The sequence below is a fragment of the Taudactylus pleione genome, unplaced genomic scaffold (genome assembly GCF_031769625.1).
Source record: "Taudactylus pleione unplaced genomic scaffold, aTauple2 ptg000740l, whole genome shotgun sequence".
Lineage (NCBI taxonomy): Eukaryota > Metazoa > Chordata > Amphibia > Anura > Myobatrachidae > Taudactylus > Taudactylus pleione.
This window is the reverse complement of record NW_028285142.1, coordinates 601,851-616,104: the sequence shown is the minus strand read 5'-3', so window position 1 is coordinate 616,104 and position 14,254 is coordinate 601,851. Positions and strand designations below refer to the sequence as shown.

Below are 14,254 nucleotides of genomic sequence, written 5' to 3'. Positions count from 1 at the left end.
ATAACTGACCTCGGTCAGAGGGACACCAGACACAGCCCCAATAAGTGACCTCGGTCAGAGGGACACCCGACACAGCCCCAATAACTGACCTCGGTCAGAGGGACAACAGACACAGCCCCAATAAGTGACCTCGGTCAGAGGGACACCCGACACAGCCCCAATAATTGACCCCGGTCAGAGGGACACCCGACACAGCCTTAATAACGGACCCCGGTCAGAGGGACACCCGACACAGCCCTAATAACAGACCCCGGTCAGAGGGACACCCGACACAGCCCTAATAACAGACCCCGGTCAGAGGGACACCCGACACAGCCCCAATAAGTGACTCCGGTCAGAGGGACACCCGACACAGCCCCAATAACTGACCTCGGTCAGAGGGACACCACACACAGCCCTAATAACTGTCCCCGGTCAGAGGGACACCACACACAGCCCTAATAACGGACCCCGGTCAGAGGGACACCCGACACAGCCCTAATAACAGACCCCGGTCAGAGGGACACCCGACACAGCCCCAATAAGTGACCCCGGTCAGAGGGACACCCGACACAGCCCCAATAAGTGACCCCGGTCAGAGGGACACCCGACACAGCCCCAATAAGTGACCCCGGTCAGAGGGACACCCGACACAGCCCCAATAACGGACCCCGGTCAGAGGGACACCCGACACAGCCCCAATAAATGACCCCGGTCAGAGGGACACCCGACACAGCCCCAATAAATGACCTCGGTCAGAGGGACAACAGACACAGCCCCAATAAGTGACCCCGGTCAGAGGGACACCAGACACAGCCCCAATAACTGACCTCGGTCAGAGGGACAACAGACACAGCCCCAATAAGTGACCTCGGTCAGAGGGACACCCGACACAGCCCCAATAAATGACCCCGGTCAGAGGGACACCACACACAGCCCTAATAACGGACCCCGGTCAGAGGGACACCACACACAGCCCTAATAACGGACCCCGGTCAGAGGGACACCCGACAGCCCTAATAACAGACCCCGGTCAGAGGGACACCCGACACAGCCCCAATAAGTGACTCCGGTCAGAGGGACACCCGACACAGCCCCAATAACTGACCTCGGTCAGAGGGACACCACACACAGCCCTAATAACTGTCCCCGGTCAGAGGGACACCACACACAGCCCTAATAACGGACCCCGGTCAGAGGGACACCCGACACAGCCCTAATAACAGACCCCGGTCAGAGGGACACCCGACACAGCCCCAATAAGTGACCCCGGTCAGAGGGACACCCGACACAGCCCCAATAAGTGACCCCGGTCAGAGGGACACCCGACACAGCCCCAATAACTGACCTCGGTCAGAGGGACACCCGACACAGCCCCAATAAATGACCTCGGTCAGAGGGACAACAGACACAGCCCCAATAAGTGACCCCGGTCAGAGGGACACCCGACACAGCCCCAATAACGGACCCCGGTCAGAGGGACACCCGACACAGCCCCAATAAATGACCCCGGTCAGAGGGACACCCGACACAGCCCCAATAACTGACCTCGGTCAGAGGGACAACAGACACAGCCCCAATAAGTGACCTCGGTCAGAGGGACACCCGACACAGCCCCAATAATTGACCCCGGTCAGAGGGACACCCGACACAGCCTTAATAACGGACCCCGGTCAGAGGGACACCCGACACAGCCCTAATAACAGACCCCGGTCAGAGGGACACCCGACACAGCCCCAATAAGTGACTCCGGTCAGAGGGACACCCGACACAGCCCCAATAACTGACCTCGGTCAGAGGGACACCACACACAGCCCTAATAACTGTCCCCGGTCAGAGGGACACCACACACAGCCCTAATAACGGACCCCGGTCAGAGGGACACCCGACACAGCCCCAATAAGTGACCCCGGTCAGAGGGACACCCGACACAGCCCCAATAAGTGACCCCGGTCAGAGGGACACCCGACACAGCCCCAATAAGTGACCCCGGTCAGAGGGACACCCGACACAGCCCCAATAACGGACCCCGGTCAGAGGGACACCCGACACAGCCCCAATAACTGACCTCGGTCAGAGGGACACCCGACACAGCCCCAATAACTGACCCCGGTCAGAGGGACACCCGACACAGCCCCAATAACTGACCTCGGTCAGAGGGACACCCGACACAGCCCCAATAAATGACCTCAGTCAGAGGGACAACAGACACAGCCCCAATAAGTGACCCCGGTCAGAGGGACACCCGACACAGCCCCAATAACTGACCTCGGTCAGAGGGACAACAGACACAGCCCCAATAAGTGACCTCGGTCAGAGGGACACCCGACACAGCCCCAATAAATGACCCCGGTCAGAGGGACACCCGACACAGCCCCAATAAATGACCTCGGTCAGAGGGACAACAGACACAGCCCCAATAAGTGACCCCGGTCAGAGGGACACCCGACACAGCCCCAATAACTGACCTCGGTCAGAGGGACAACAGACACAGCCCCAATAAGTGACCTCGGTCAGAGGGACACCCGACACAGCCCCAATAAATGACCCCGGTCAGAGGGACACCACACACAGCCCTAATAACGGACCCCGGTCAGAGGGACACCCGACACAGCCCTAATAACAGACCCCGGTCAGAGGGACACCCGACACAGCCCCAATAAGTGACCCCGGTCAGAGGGACACCCGACACAGCCCCAATAACGGACCCCGGTCAGAGGGACACCCGACACAGCCCCAATAAATGACCCCGGTCAGAGGGACACCCGACACAGCCCCAATAACTGACCTCGGTCAGAGGGACAACAGACACAGCCCCAATAAGTGACCTCGGTCAGAGGGACACCCGACACAGCCCCAATAATTGACCCCGGTCAGAGGGACACCCGACACAGCCTTAATAACGGACCCCGGTCAGAGGGACACCCGACACAGCCCTAATAACAGACCCCGGTCAGAGGGACACCCGACACAGCCCCAATAAGTGACTCCGGTCAGAGGGACACCCGACACAGCCCCAATAACTGACCTCGGTCAGAGGGACACCACACACAGCCCTAATAACTGTCCCCGGTCAGAGGGACACCACACACAGCCCTAATAACGGACCCCGGTCAGAGGGACACCCGACACAGCCCTAATAACAGACCCCGGTCAGAGGGACACCCGACACAGCCCCAATAAGTGACCCCGGTCAGAGGGACACCCGACACAGCCCCAATAAGTGACCCCGGTCAGAGGGACACCCGACACAGCCCCAATAAGTGACCCCGGTCAGAGGGACACCCGACACAGCCCCAATAAGTGACCCCGGTCAGAGGGACACCCGACACAGCCCCAATAACGGACCCCGGTCAGAGGGACACCCGACACAGCCCCAATAACTGACCTCGGTCAGAGGGACACCCGACACAGCCCCAATAAATGACCTCAGTCAGAGGGACAACAGACACAGCCCCAATAAGTGACCCCGGTCAGAGGGACACCCGACACAGCCCCAATAACTGACCTCGGTCAGAGGGACAACAGACACAGCCCCAATAAGTGACCTCGGTCAGAGGGACACCCGACACAGCCCCAATAAATGACCCCGGTCAGAGGGACACCCGACACAGCCCCAATAAATGACCTCGGTCAGAGGGACAACAGACACAGCCCCAATAAGTGACCTCGGTCAGAGGGACACCCGACACAGCCCCAATAACTGACCTCGGTCAGAGGGACAACAGACACAGCCCCAATAAGTGACCTCGGTCAGAGGGACACCCGACACAGCCCCAATAATTGACCCCGGTCAGAGGGACACCCGACACAGCCTTAATAACGGACCCCGGTCAGAGGGACACCCGACACAGCCCTAATAACAGACCCCGGTCAGAGGGACACCCGACACAGCCCCAATAAGTGACTCCGGTCAGAGGGACACCCGACACAGCCCCAATAACTGACCTCGGTCAGAGGGACACCACACACAGCCCTAATAACGGACCCCGGTCAGAGGGACACCCGACACAGCCCTAATAACAGACCCCGGTCAGAGGGACACCCGACACAGCCCCAATAAGTGACCCCGGTCAGAGGGACACCCGACACAGCCCCAATAAGTGACCCCGGTCAGAGGGACACCCGACACAGCCCCAATAAGTGACCCCGGTCAGAGGGACACCCGACACAGCCCCAATAAGTGACCCCGGTCAGAGGGACACCCGACACAGCCCCAATAACGGACCCCGGTCAGAGGGACACCCGACACAGCCCCAATAACTGACCTCGGTCAGAGGGACACCCGACACAGCCCCAATAAATGACCTCGGTCAGAGGGACAACAGACACAGCCCCAATAAGTGACCCCGGTCAGAGGGACACCCGACACAGCCCCAATAACTGACCTCGGTCAGAGGGACAACAGACACAGCCCCAATAAGTGACCTCGGTCAGAGGGACACCCGACACAGCCCCAATAAATGACCCCGGTCAGAGGGACACCACACACAGCCCTAATAACGGACCCCGGTCAGAGGGACACCACACACAGCCCTAATAACGGACCCCGGTCAGAGGGACACCCGACACAGCCCTAATAACAGACCCCGGTCAGAGGGACACCCGACACAGCCCCAATAAGTGACCCCGGTCAGAGGGACACCCGACACAGCCCCAATAACGGACCCCGGTCAGAGGGACACCCGACACAGCCCCAATAACTGACCTCGGTCAGAGGGACACCCGACACAGCCCCAATAAATGACCTCGGTCAGAGGGACAACAGACACAGCCCCAATAAGTGACCCCGGTCAGAGGGACACCCGACACAGCCCCAATAACTGACCTCGGTCAGAGGGACAACAGACACAGCCCCAATAAGTGACCTCGGTCAGAGGGACACCCGACACAGCCCCAATAAATGACCCCGGTCAGAGGGACACCACACACAGCCCTAATAACGGACCCCGGTCAGAGGGACACCCGACAGCCCTAATAACTGACCTCGGTCAGAGGGACACCCGACACAGCCCCAATAAATGACCTCGGTCAGAGGGACAACAGACACAGCCCCAATAAGTGACCCCGGTCAGAGGGACACCCGACACAGCCCCAATAACTGACCTCGGTCAGAGGGACAACAGACACAGCCCCAATAAGTGACCTCGGTCAGAGGGACACCCGACACAGCCCCAATAAATGACCCCGGTCAGAGGGACACCCGACACACAGCCCTAATAACGGACCCCGGTCAGAGGGACACCCGACACAGCCCTAATAACAGACCCCGGTCAGAGGGACACCCGACACAGCCCCAATAAGTGACCCCGGTCAGAGGGACACCCGACACAGCCCCAATAACGGACCCCGGTCAGAGGGACACCCGACACAGCCCCAATAACGGACCCCGGTCAGAGGGACACCCGACACAGCCCCAATAAATGACCTCGGTCAGAGGGACAACAGACACAGCCCCAATAAGTGACCCCGGTCAGAGGGACACCACACACAGCCCTAATAACGGACCCCGGTCAGAGGGACACCACACACAGCCCTAATAACGGACCCCGGTCAGAGGGACACCCGACACAGCCCTAATAACAGACCCCGGTCAGAGGGACACCCGACACAGCCCCAATAAGTGACCCCGGTCAGAGGGACACCCGACACAGCCCCAATAACGGACCCCGGTCAGAGGGACACCCGACACAGCCCCAATAACTGACCTCGGTCAGAGGGACACCCGACACAGCCCCAATAAATGACCTCGGTCAGAGGGACAACAGACACAGCCCCAATAAGTGACCCCGGTCAGAGGGACAACAGACACAGCCCCAATAACTGACCTCGGTCAGAGGGACAACAGACACAGCCCCAATAAGTGACCCCGGTCAGAGGGACACCCGACACAGCCCCAATAACTGACCTCGGTCAGAGGGACAACAGACACAGCCCCAATAAGTGACCTCGGTCAGAGGGACACCCGACACAGCCCCAATAAATGACCCCGGTCAGAGGGACACCACACACAGCCCTAATAACGGACCCCGGTCAGAGGGACACCCGACAGCCCTAATAACTGACCTCGGTCAGAGGGACACCCGACACAGCCCCAATAAATGACCTCGGTCAGAGGGACAACAGACACAGCCCCAATAAGTGACCCCGGTCAGAGGGACACCCGACACAGCCCCAATAACTGACCTCGGTCAGAGGGACAACAGACACAGCCCCAATAAGTGACCTCGGTCAGAGGGACACCCGACACAGCCCCAATAAATGACCCCGGTCAGAGGGACACCACACACAGCCCTAATAACGGACCCCGGTCAGAGGGACACCACACACAGCCCTAATAACGGACCCCGGTCAGAGGGACACCCGACACAGCCCTAATAACAGACCCCGGTCAGAGGGACACCCGACACAGCCCCAATAAGTGACCCCGGTCAGAGGGACACCCGACACAGCCCCAATAACGGACCCCGGTCAGAGGGACACCCGACACAGCCCCAATAACTGACCTCGGTCAGAGGGACACCCGACACAGCCCCAATAAATGACCTCGGTCAGAGGGACACCCGACACAGCCCCAATAAATGACCTCGGTCAGAGGGACAACAGACACAGCCCCAATAAGTGACCCCGGTCAGAGGGACAACAGACACAGCCCCAATAACTGACCTCGGTCAGAGGGACAACAGACACAGCCCCAATAAGTGACCCCGGTCAGAGGGACACCCGACACAGCCCCAATAACTGACCTCGGTCAGAGGGACAACAGACACAGCCCCAATAAGTGACCTCGGTCAGAGGGACACCCGACACAGCCCCAATAAATGACCCCGGTCAGAGGGACACCACACACAGCCCTAATAACGGACCCCGGTCAGAGGGACACCCGACAGCCCTAATAACTGACCTCGGTCAGAGGGACACCCGACACAGCCCCAATAAATGACCTCGGTCAGAGGGACAACAGACACAGCCCCAATAAGTGACCCCGGTCAGAGGGACACCCGACACAGCCCCAATAACTGACCTCGGTCAGAGGGACAACAGACACAGCCCCAATAAGTGACCTCGGTCAGAGGGACACCCGACACAGCCCCAATAAATGACCCCGGTCAGAGGGACACCACACACAGCCCTAATAACGGACCCCGGTCAGAGGGACACCACACACAGCCCTAATAACGGACCCCGGTCAGAGGGACACCCGACACAGCCCTAATAACAGACCCCGGTCAGAGGGACACCCGACACAGCCCCAATAAGTGACCCCGGTCAGAGGGACACCCGACACAGCCCTAATAACAGACCCCGGTCAGAGGGACACCCGACACAGCCCCAATAAGTGACCCCGGTCAGAGGGACACCCGACACAGCCCCAATAACGGACCCCGGTCAGAGGGACACCCGACACAGCCCCAATAACGGACCCCGGTCAGAGGGACAACAGACACAGCCCCAATAACTGACCTTGGTCAGAGGGACAACAGACACAGCCCCAATAAGTGACCCCGGTCAGAGGGACACCCGACACAGCCCCAATAACTGACCTCGGTCAGAGGGACAACAGACACAGCCCCAATAAGTGACCTCGGTCAGAGGGACACCCGACACAGCCCCAATAAATGACCCCGGTCAGAGGGACACCACACACAGCCCTAATAACGGACCCCGGTCAGAGGGACACCCGACAGCCCTAATAACTGACCTCGGTCAGAGGGACACCCGACACAGCCCCAATAAATGACCTCGGTCAGAGGGACAACAGACACAGCCCCAATAAGTGACCCCGGTCAGAGGGACACCCGACACAGCCCCAATAACTGACCTCGGTCAGAGGGACAACAGACACAGCCCCAATAAGTGACCTCGGTCAGAGGGACACCCGACACAGCCCCAATAAATGACCCCGGTCAGAGGGACACCACACACAGCCCTAATAACGGACCCCGGTCAGAGGGACACCACACACAGCCCTAATAACGGACCCCGGTCAGAGGGACACCCGACACAGCCCTAATAACAGACCCCGGTCAGAGGGACACCCGACACAGCCCCAATAAGTGACCCCGGTCAGAGGGACACCCGACACAGCCCCAATAACTGACCCCGGTCAGAGGGACACCCGACACAGCCCCAATAACTGACCTCGGTCAGAGGGACACCCGACACAGCCCCAATAAATGACCTCGGTCAGAGGGACAACAGACACAGCCCCAATAAGTGACCTCGGTCAGAGGGACACCCGACACAGCCCCAATAAATGACCCCGGTCAGAGGGACACCACACACAGCCCTAATAACGGACCCCGGTCAGAGGGACACCCGACAGCCCTAATAACTGACCTCGGTCAGAGGGACACCCGACACAGCCCCAATAACTGACCTCGGTCAGAGGGACACCCGACACAGCCCCAATAACTGACCCCGGTCAGAGGGACACCACACACAGCCCTAATAACGGACCCCGGTCAGAGGGACACCACACACAGCCCTAATAACGGACCCCGGTCAGAGGGACACCACACACAGCCCTAATAACGGACCCCGGTCAGAGGGACACCACACACAGCCCTAATAACGGACCCCGGTCAGAGGGACACCCGACACAGCCCTAATAACGGACCCCGGTCAGAGGGACACAGCCGCGGTCACCAGCACGTCACTAGGCTACATGCCGGCTGAGTCACAGATCGGAGAATCCCCCCCCGGAGCCCCCGCACGATCTCGGCCTTTCACGACTGACGCCCCCGGAGGAGGATAGTGACGCCCACGTGTGCGCCAAGCCGTGGCCCCGCCCCGCAGCTGTGATTGGTAGAGCGGTCAGGGCGGGCGCTGTGATTGGCTGGCGGGCTCCGTACAGTAAGCTGTGTGCTCGCCGAGGACAGGACACCCGCCATCCAGCCCGCCGCCCGCCGCCCGCCGCCCGCCGCCCGTAACCTCATGGAGGACGGGAACCTGCTGCCGCTGGCCGGCCTGGCCACCGCCGCCACCACCGGGCTCACCGGGCTGCTGGTCTATAAGCTGCTGAGGAGGTGAGCGGAGGGGCTTTGTTACCCGATGGGGGAGAGGGAGTAACCGTGAGGGGGGTGTGTGTGGTCCTGTCACCCGCTCCCGTCACCCCGCACACCTGACGCCCGCTCCCGTCACCCCCACACCGGACGCCTGGTTCCCATTACACCTTGCTCACCTATCCCCTGGGAAACCCCCCAGTACCTGACACCGCTAATGACTTTTATCCGGCACACCCTCACTTCCCACACCCCCTTCTGCCACCCCTCACCCCTCGTGCCCGCTCCTGCCACCCCTCACCCCTCGTGCCCGCTCCTGCCACCCCTCACCCCTCGTGCCCGCTCCTGCCACCCCTCGTGCCCGCTCCTGCCACCCCTCGTGCCCGCTCCTGCCACCCCTCACCCCTCGTGCCCGCTCCTGCCACCCCTCGTGCCCGCTCCTGCCACCCCTCGTGCCCGCTCCTGCCACCCCTCGTGCCCGCTCCTGCCACCCCTCGTGCCCGCTCCTGCCACCCCTCGTGCCCGCTCCTGCCACCCCTCACCCCTCGTGCCCGCTCCTGCCACCCCTCGTGCCTGCCACAGGCCCCCGTCACCCGGAAATGTCTGTCACCCCTCCAACAGGTCACCTGACATATGCATGTCAGTCCTCACCCGTGGTGCCCGCTCCTGTCAGTCCTCACCCGTGGTGCCCGCTCCTGTCAGTCCTCACCCGTGGTGCCCGCTCCTGTCAGTCCTCACCCGTGGTGCCCGCTCCTGTCAGTCCTCAGCTGTGGTGCCCGCTCCTGTCACCCAGGAATGGCTGTCACACTACACACCAGATACATGCTCCTGTCCTGGGAATGTCTGTCACCCCTCCAACAGGACACCTGACATTTGAATATCACTCCTCACCCGCTCCTGTCACCCCTAGAATATGCTCCTGCTACCTGGCTACCCCAATAAACGAAACACTTGCTACTGTTACCCGGGAATGTCTTCCATCCCTCACCCCTGGCACATGATAACCATGGTGAGGAGCGGGTACGTGTGTGTGTTCCCATAATAACCGTGGTGAGGAGCGGGTACATGTGTGTGTGTTCCCATAATAACCGTGGTGAGGAGCGGGTACATGTGTATGTGTTCCCATAATAACCGTGGTGAGGAGCGGGTACGTGTATGTGTTCCCATAATAACCGTGGTGAGGAGCGGGTACGTGTGTATGTGTTCCCATAATAACCGTGGTGAGGAGCGGGTACATGTGTATGTGTTCCCATAATAACCGTGGTGAGGAGCGGGTACATGTGTGTGTGTTCCCATAATAACCGTGGTGAGGAGCGGGTACATGTGTGTGTGTTCCCATAATAACCGTGGTGAGGAGCGGGTACATGTGTATGTGTTCCCATAATAACCGTGGTGAGGAGCGGGTACATGTGTATGTGTTCCCATAATAACCGTGGTGAGGAGCGGGTACATGTGTATGTGTTCCCATAATAACCGTGGTGAGGAGCGGGTACATGTGTATGTGTTCCCATAATAACTGTGGTGAGGAGCGGGTACATGTGTATGTGTTCCCATAATAACCGTGGTGAGGAGCGGGTACATGTGTGTGTGTTCCCATAATAACCGTGGTGAGGAGCGGGTACATGTGTATGTGTTCCCATAATAACCGTGGTGAGGAGCGGGTACATGTGTATGTGTTCCCATAATAACCGTGGTGAGGAGCGGGTACATGTGTATGTGTTCCCATAATAACCGTGGTGAGGAGCGGGTACATGTGTATGTGTTCCCATAATAACCGTGGTGAGGAGCGGGTACATGTGTATGTGTTCCCATAATAACCGTGGTGAGGAGCGGGTACATGTGTATGTGTTCCCATAATAACCGTGGTGAGGAGCGGGTACATGTGTATGTGTTCCCATAATAACCGTGGTGAGGAGCGGGTACATGTGTATGTGTTCCCATAATAACCGTGGTGAGGAGCGGGTACGTGTATGTGTTCCCATAATAACCGTGGTGAGCGGGTACATGTGTATGTGTTCCCATAATAACCGTGGTGAGGAGCGGGTATGTGTGTGTGTTCCCATAATAACCGTGGTGAGGAGCTGGTATGTGTGTGTGTTCCCATAATAACCGTGGTGAGCGGGTACATGTGTGTGTGTGTGTTCCCATAATAACCGTGGTGAGGAGCGGGTACGTGTATGTGTTCCCATAATAACCGTGGTGAGGAGCGGGTACGTGTATGTGTTCCCATAATAACCGTGGTGAGGAGCGGGTACATGTGTATGTGTTCCCATAATAACCGTGGTGAGGAGCGGGTATGTGTGTGTGTTCCCATAATAACCGTGGTGAGCGGGTACGTGTGTGTGTGTGTTCCCATAATAACCGTGGTGAGGAGCGGGTACATGTGTGTGTGTTCCCATAATAACCGTGGTGAGGAGCGGGTACATGTGTATGTGTTCCCATAATAACCGTGGTGAGGAGCGGGTACATGTGTATGTGTTCCCATAATAACCGTGGTGAGGAGCGGGTACATGTGTGTGTGTTCCCATAATAACCGTGGTGAGGAGCGGGTACATGTGTGTGTGTTCCCATAATAACCGTGGTGAGGAGCGGGTACATGTGTGTGTGTTCCCATAATAACCGTGGTGAGGAGCGGGTACATGTGTGTGTGTTCCCATAATAACCGTGGTGAGGAGCGGGTACATGTGTGTGTGTTCCCATAATAACCGTGGTGAGGAGCGGGTACATGTGTATGTGTTCCCATAATAACCGTGGTGAGGAGCGGGTACATGTGTGTGTTCCCATAATAACCGTGGTGAGGAGCGGGTACATGTGTATGTGTTCCCATAATAACCGTGGTGAGGAGCGGGTACATGTGTATGTGTTCCCATAATAACCGTGGTGAGGAGCGGGTACATGTGTATGTGTTCCCATAATAACCGTGGTGAGGAGCGGGTACATGTGTGTGTGTTCCCATAATAACCGTGGTGAGGAGCGGGTACATGTGTATGTGTTCCCATAATAACCGTGGTGAGGAGCGGGTACATGTGTATGTGTTCCCATAATAACCGTGGTGAGGAGCGGGTACATGTGTATGTGTTCCCATAATAACCGTGGTGAGGAGCGGGTACATGTGTATGTGTTCCCATAATAACCGTGGTGAGGAGCGGGTACATGTGTATGTGTTCCCATAATAACCGTGGTGAGGAGCGGGTACATGTGTATGTGTTCCCTGGCAATGCACACATTTGTGATTAGATACTGAGTGCTCTTTGCATGTTAATGACCAGCACGGGTGCATAGATAACATTGTCACTGCTTGGGCAGCTGGTGTTGGTTTGGCTGTGCTATCAGATCTGGGGACAAATGTAATAGGGTGAGAGAAAACTGTCACATTCTTAGGGCTCGATCCAATTAGGTGCGATGTACTCGCGTGTGCTTGATGGCCGCCTGGATTCGCCTGAAAGTGCGGGGCAGCGAGCAAAGTCAGGCGAATTCAGTGGCGAGTCGGGGTGCGATGTGGCAGTCCGTTGCCGGCGTTTTAACGCCGTTGCAACGGCCCGTCGCACCTAATTGGCTGAGTTTAAAGGGCTCGGACCAATGTTATAAAGTCACAGAACATGGAAACTTAGCCAATGTAATAGTCACAGAACAGAGCAAACTGGATTCAGTATGATTGCGGGCAGCAGAGCAAATCCCAACAGTGGCATCCCGGCAGCAGTGAAAATCCAGATCGTCCCAAGGTAAGTATTTCCTACCCTATTCTACCCCCTAACCCTAGCCCTCCCTTAGGGTTACCTAACCCTAACCTCCCCCCCCCCCCCCCCAAGTGCCTTAACCTAAACCCAAGTCCCCTGGGGGGGTGCCTAACCCTCTCTTCCCCTAGCCTAACCCTAAACTCCCGGGGGGAGTGCCTAACCCTAAGTGTGTCGTCGTCCGTCCCGTCCCGTCCCCCTCCCCCTGAGCATACTTGCATGTTTTTCAGACTCAGAAAACTCTCAAGATATAAACTCTCATCCGGGTGTTTCCTGTTTTTAAAATACAACTCGATCAATGTATTAGTGAGAGAGGTTACTGCCAAACTCTCACATTTTCTATACTCTCACCCTATTACATTTGGCTCGTGGTTATTATCATGTTACACACGGTTTATGCTTTTCTTTATATGATCATGCTTATTTTTATGCTTATTTGAGGTTTTCCCCTTTACATTTGTCTTCTATTAGTCAGAATATGTAACTATTGCGTTGGCCTGTTTCTTGCAGCGCTGTGGGGATTGGTCAGTGTCTGTGACTACGTTCTGACTTTACTGCTTGAATCCACCGGTGCTAGTGCCGGCCGATGTATAATGGCCCATCTATATTATAATGTGGCGCCCCTTTGGCATCTGTGTTGTGCCTGTCATTATGTATAATGCACAGCTGCCCAGATCTTAGCGACATTAGAGCTATGTGAGGCAGCCAAGGATTAGGGACCTTCTGACTGTTCCCCTTTGTTCCCTGCATATCCATTTGTCACATTATCCATGCTAATAACATGTGTTTCCCTACAACTGCTTGGCAAAATGCATTGCCTATTAGTTATTACAGAAACAATGTCGCCTGGGTGAAAGCCATTTGTCTGGTACTAATACTTGTTAGAAGGACTCCCCAATGCTGGAGAGAGGACCTCTGCCTGAAATCACCCGTCTTAAATTGTGAAAAATATTGTTGCTGCTACTTGACTGACAAGTTCTGGATTACAGACTTTCCTTAATACCCCTTTCAGACATACGACCCGGGAAATTTCCTGCTCAGACCCGGGAATTTCTCCTGTGCAAATTCCCGGGTATTTGGTCGAGACCCCCCTTTCACACTACAGTGTCTACCCGGGAAATTCACAGGTAGACCCCTTTCAGACATAAGCCAGGTTTTTTAGTTTTAAATATTACCTGCCTCTCCGGCTGCCGCTGATGATGTCATCATCATGCAGCAGGCAGCCGTCCAATCAAAGTGCAGCCTCTATTCAATAGTTAATATAATAACTCCTATCTACCCTGGTGGTCCAGCGGGCATGCGGGTGGCCCGCTGTGGCTGCGAACCACCGACGGTCTCCAGCGCCGGTGTGAGGACCCGGCCATGGTCGCTGACTCGGTTGTCAGCGCCACCGGCGCGGGGGGTGCTGAGCAGCAGCGCAGAGCGTCCTATAGGACGCTCTGCGCTGTCAATGTAAAAGCTGCTTGGTGCAGCCCAGGAGTAGTAAATTCCCGGGTAGCACCATTCAGACAGAAGCAGAGTAATTTCCCAGGACTT

The 14,254-nt window shown here is 57.3% G+C and overlaps 1 protein-coding gene across 1 annotated transcript in view; it reads left to right on the top strand.

Moving 5' to 3' along the window:
- Positions 1-8,774: 8,774 nt before the first annotated feature.
- The window catches only part of TMEM201 (transmembrane protein 201), a 48,111-nt gene continuing 42,631 nt past the window's right edge, over positions 8,775-14,254 (top strand). The window contains exon 1 of the mRNA XM_088457148.1: positions 8,775-9,008. Coding sequence (XP_088313274.1) covers positions 8,917-9,008 — 92 coding nt within the window. The 5' untranslated portion in view covers positions 8,775-8,916. The remainder of the gene's footprint in view (positions 9,009-14,254) is intronic.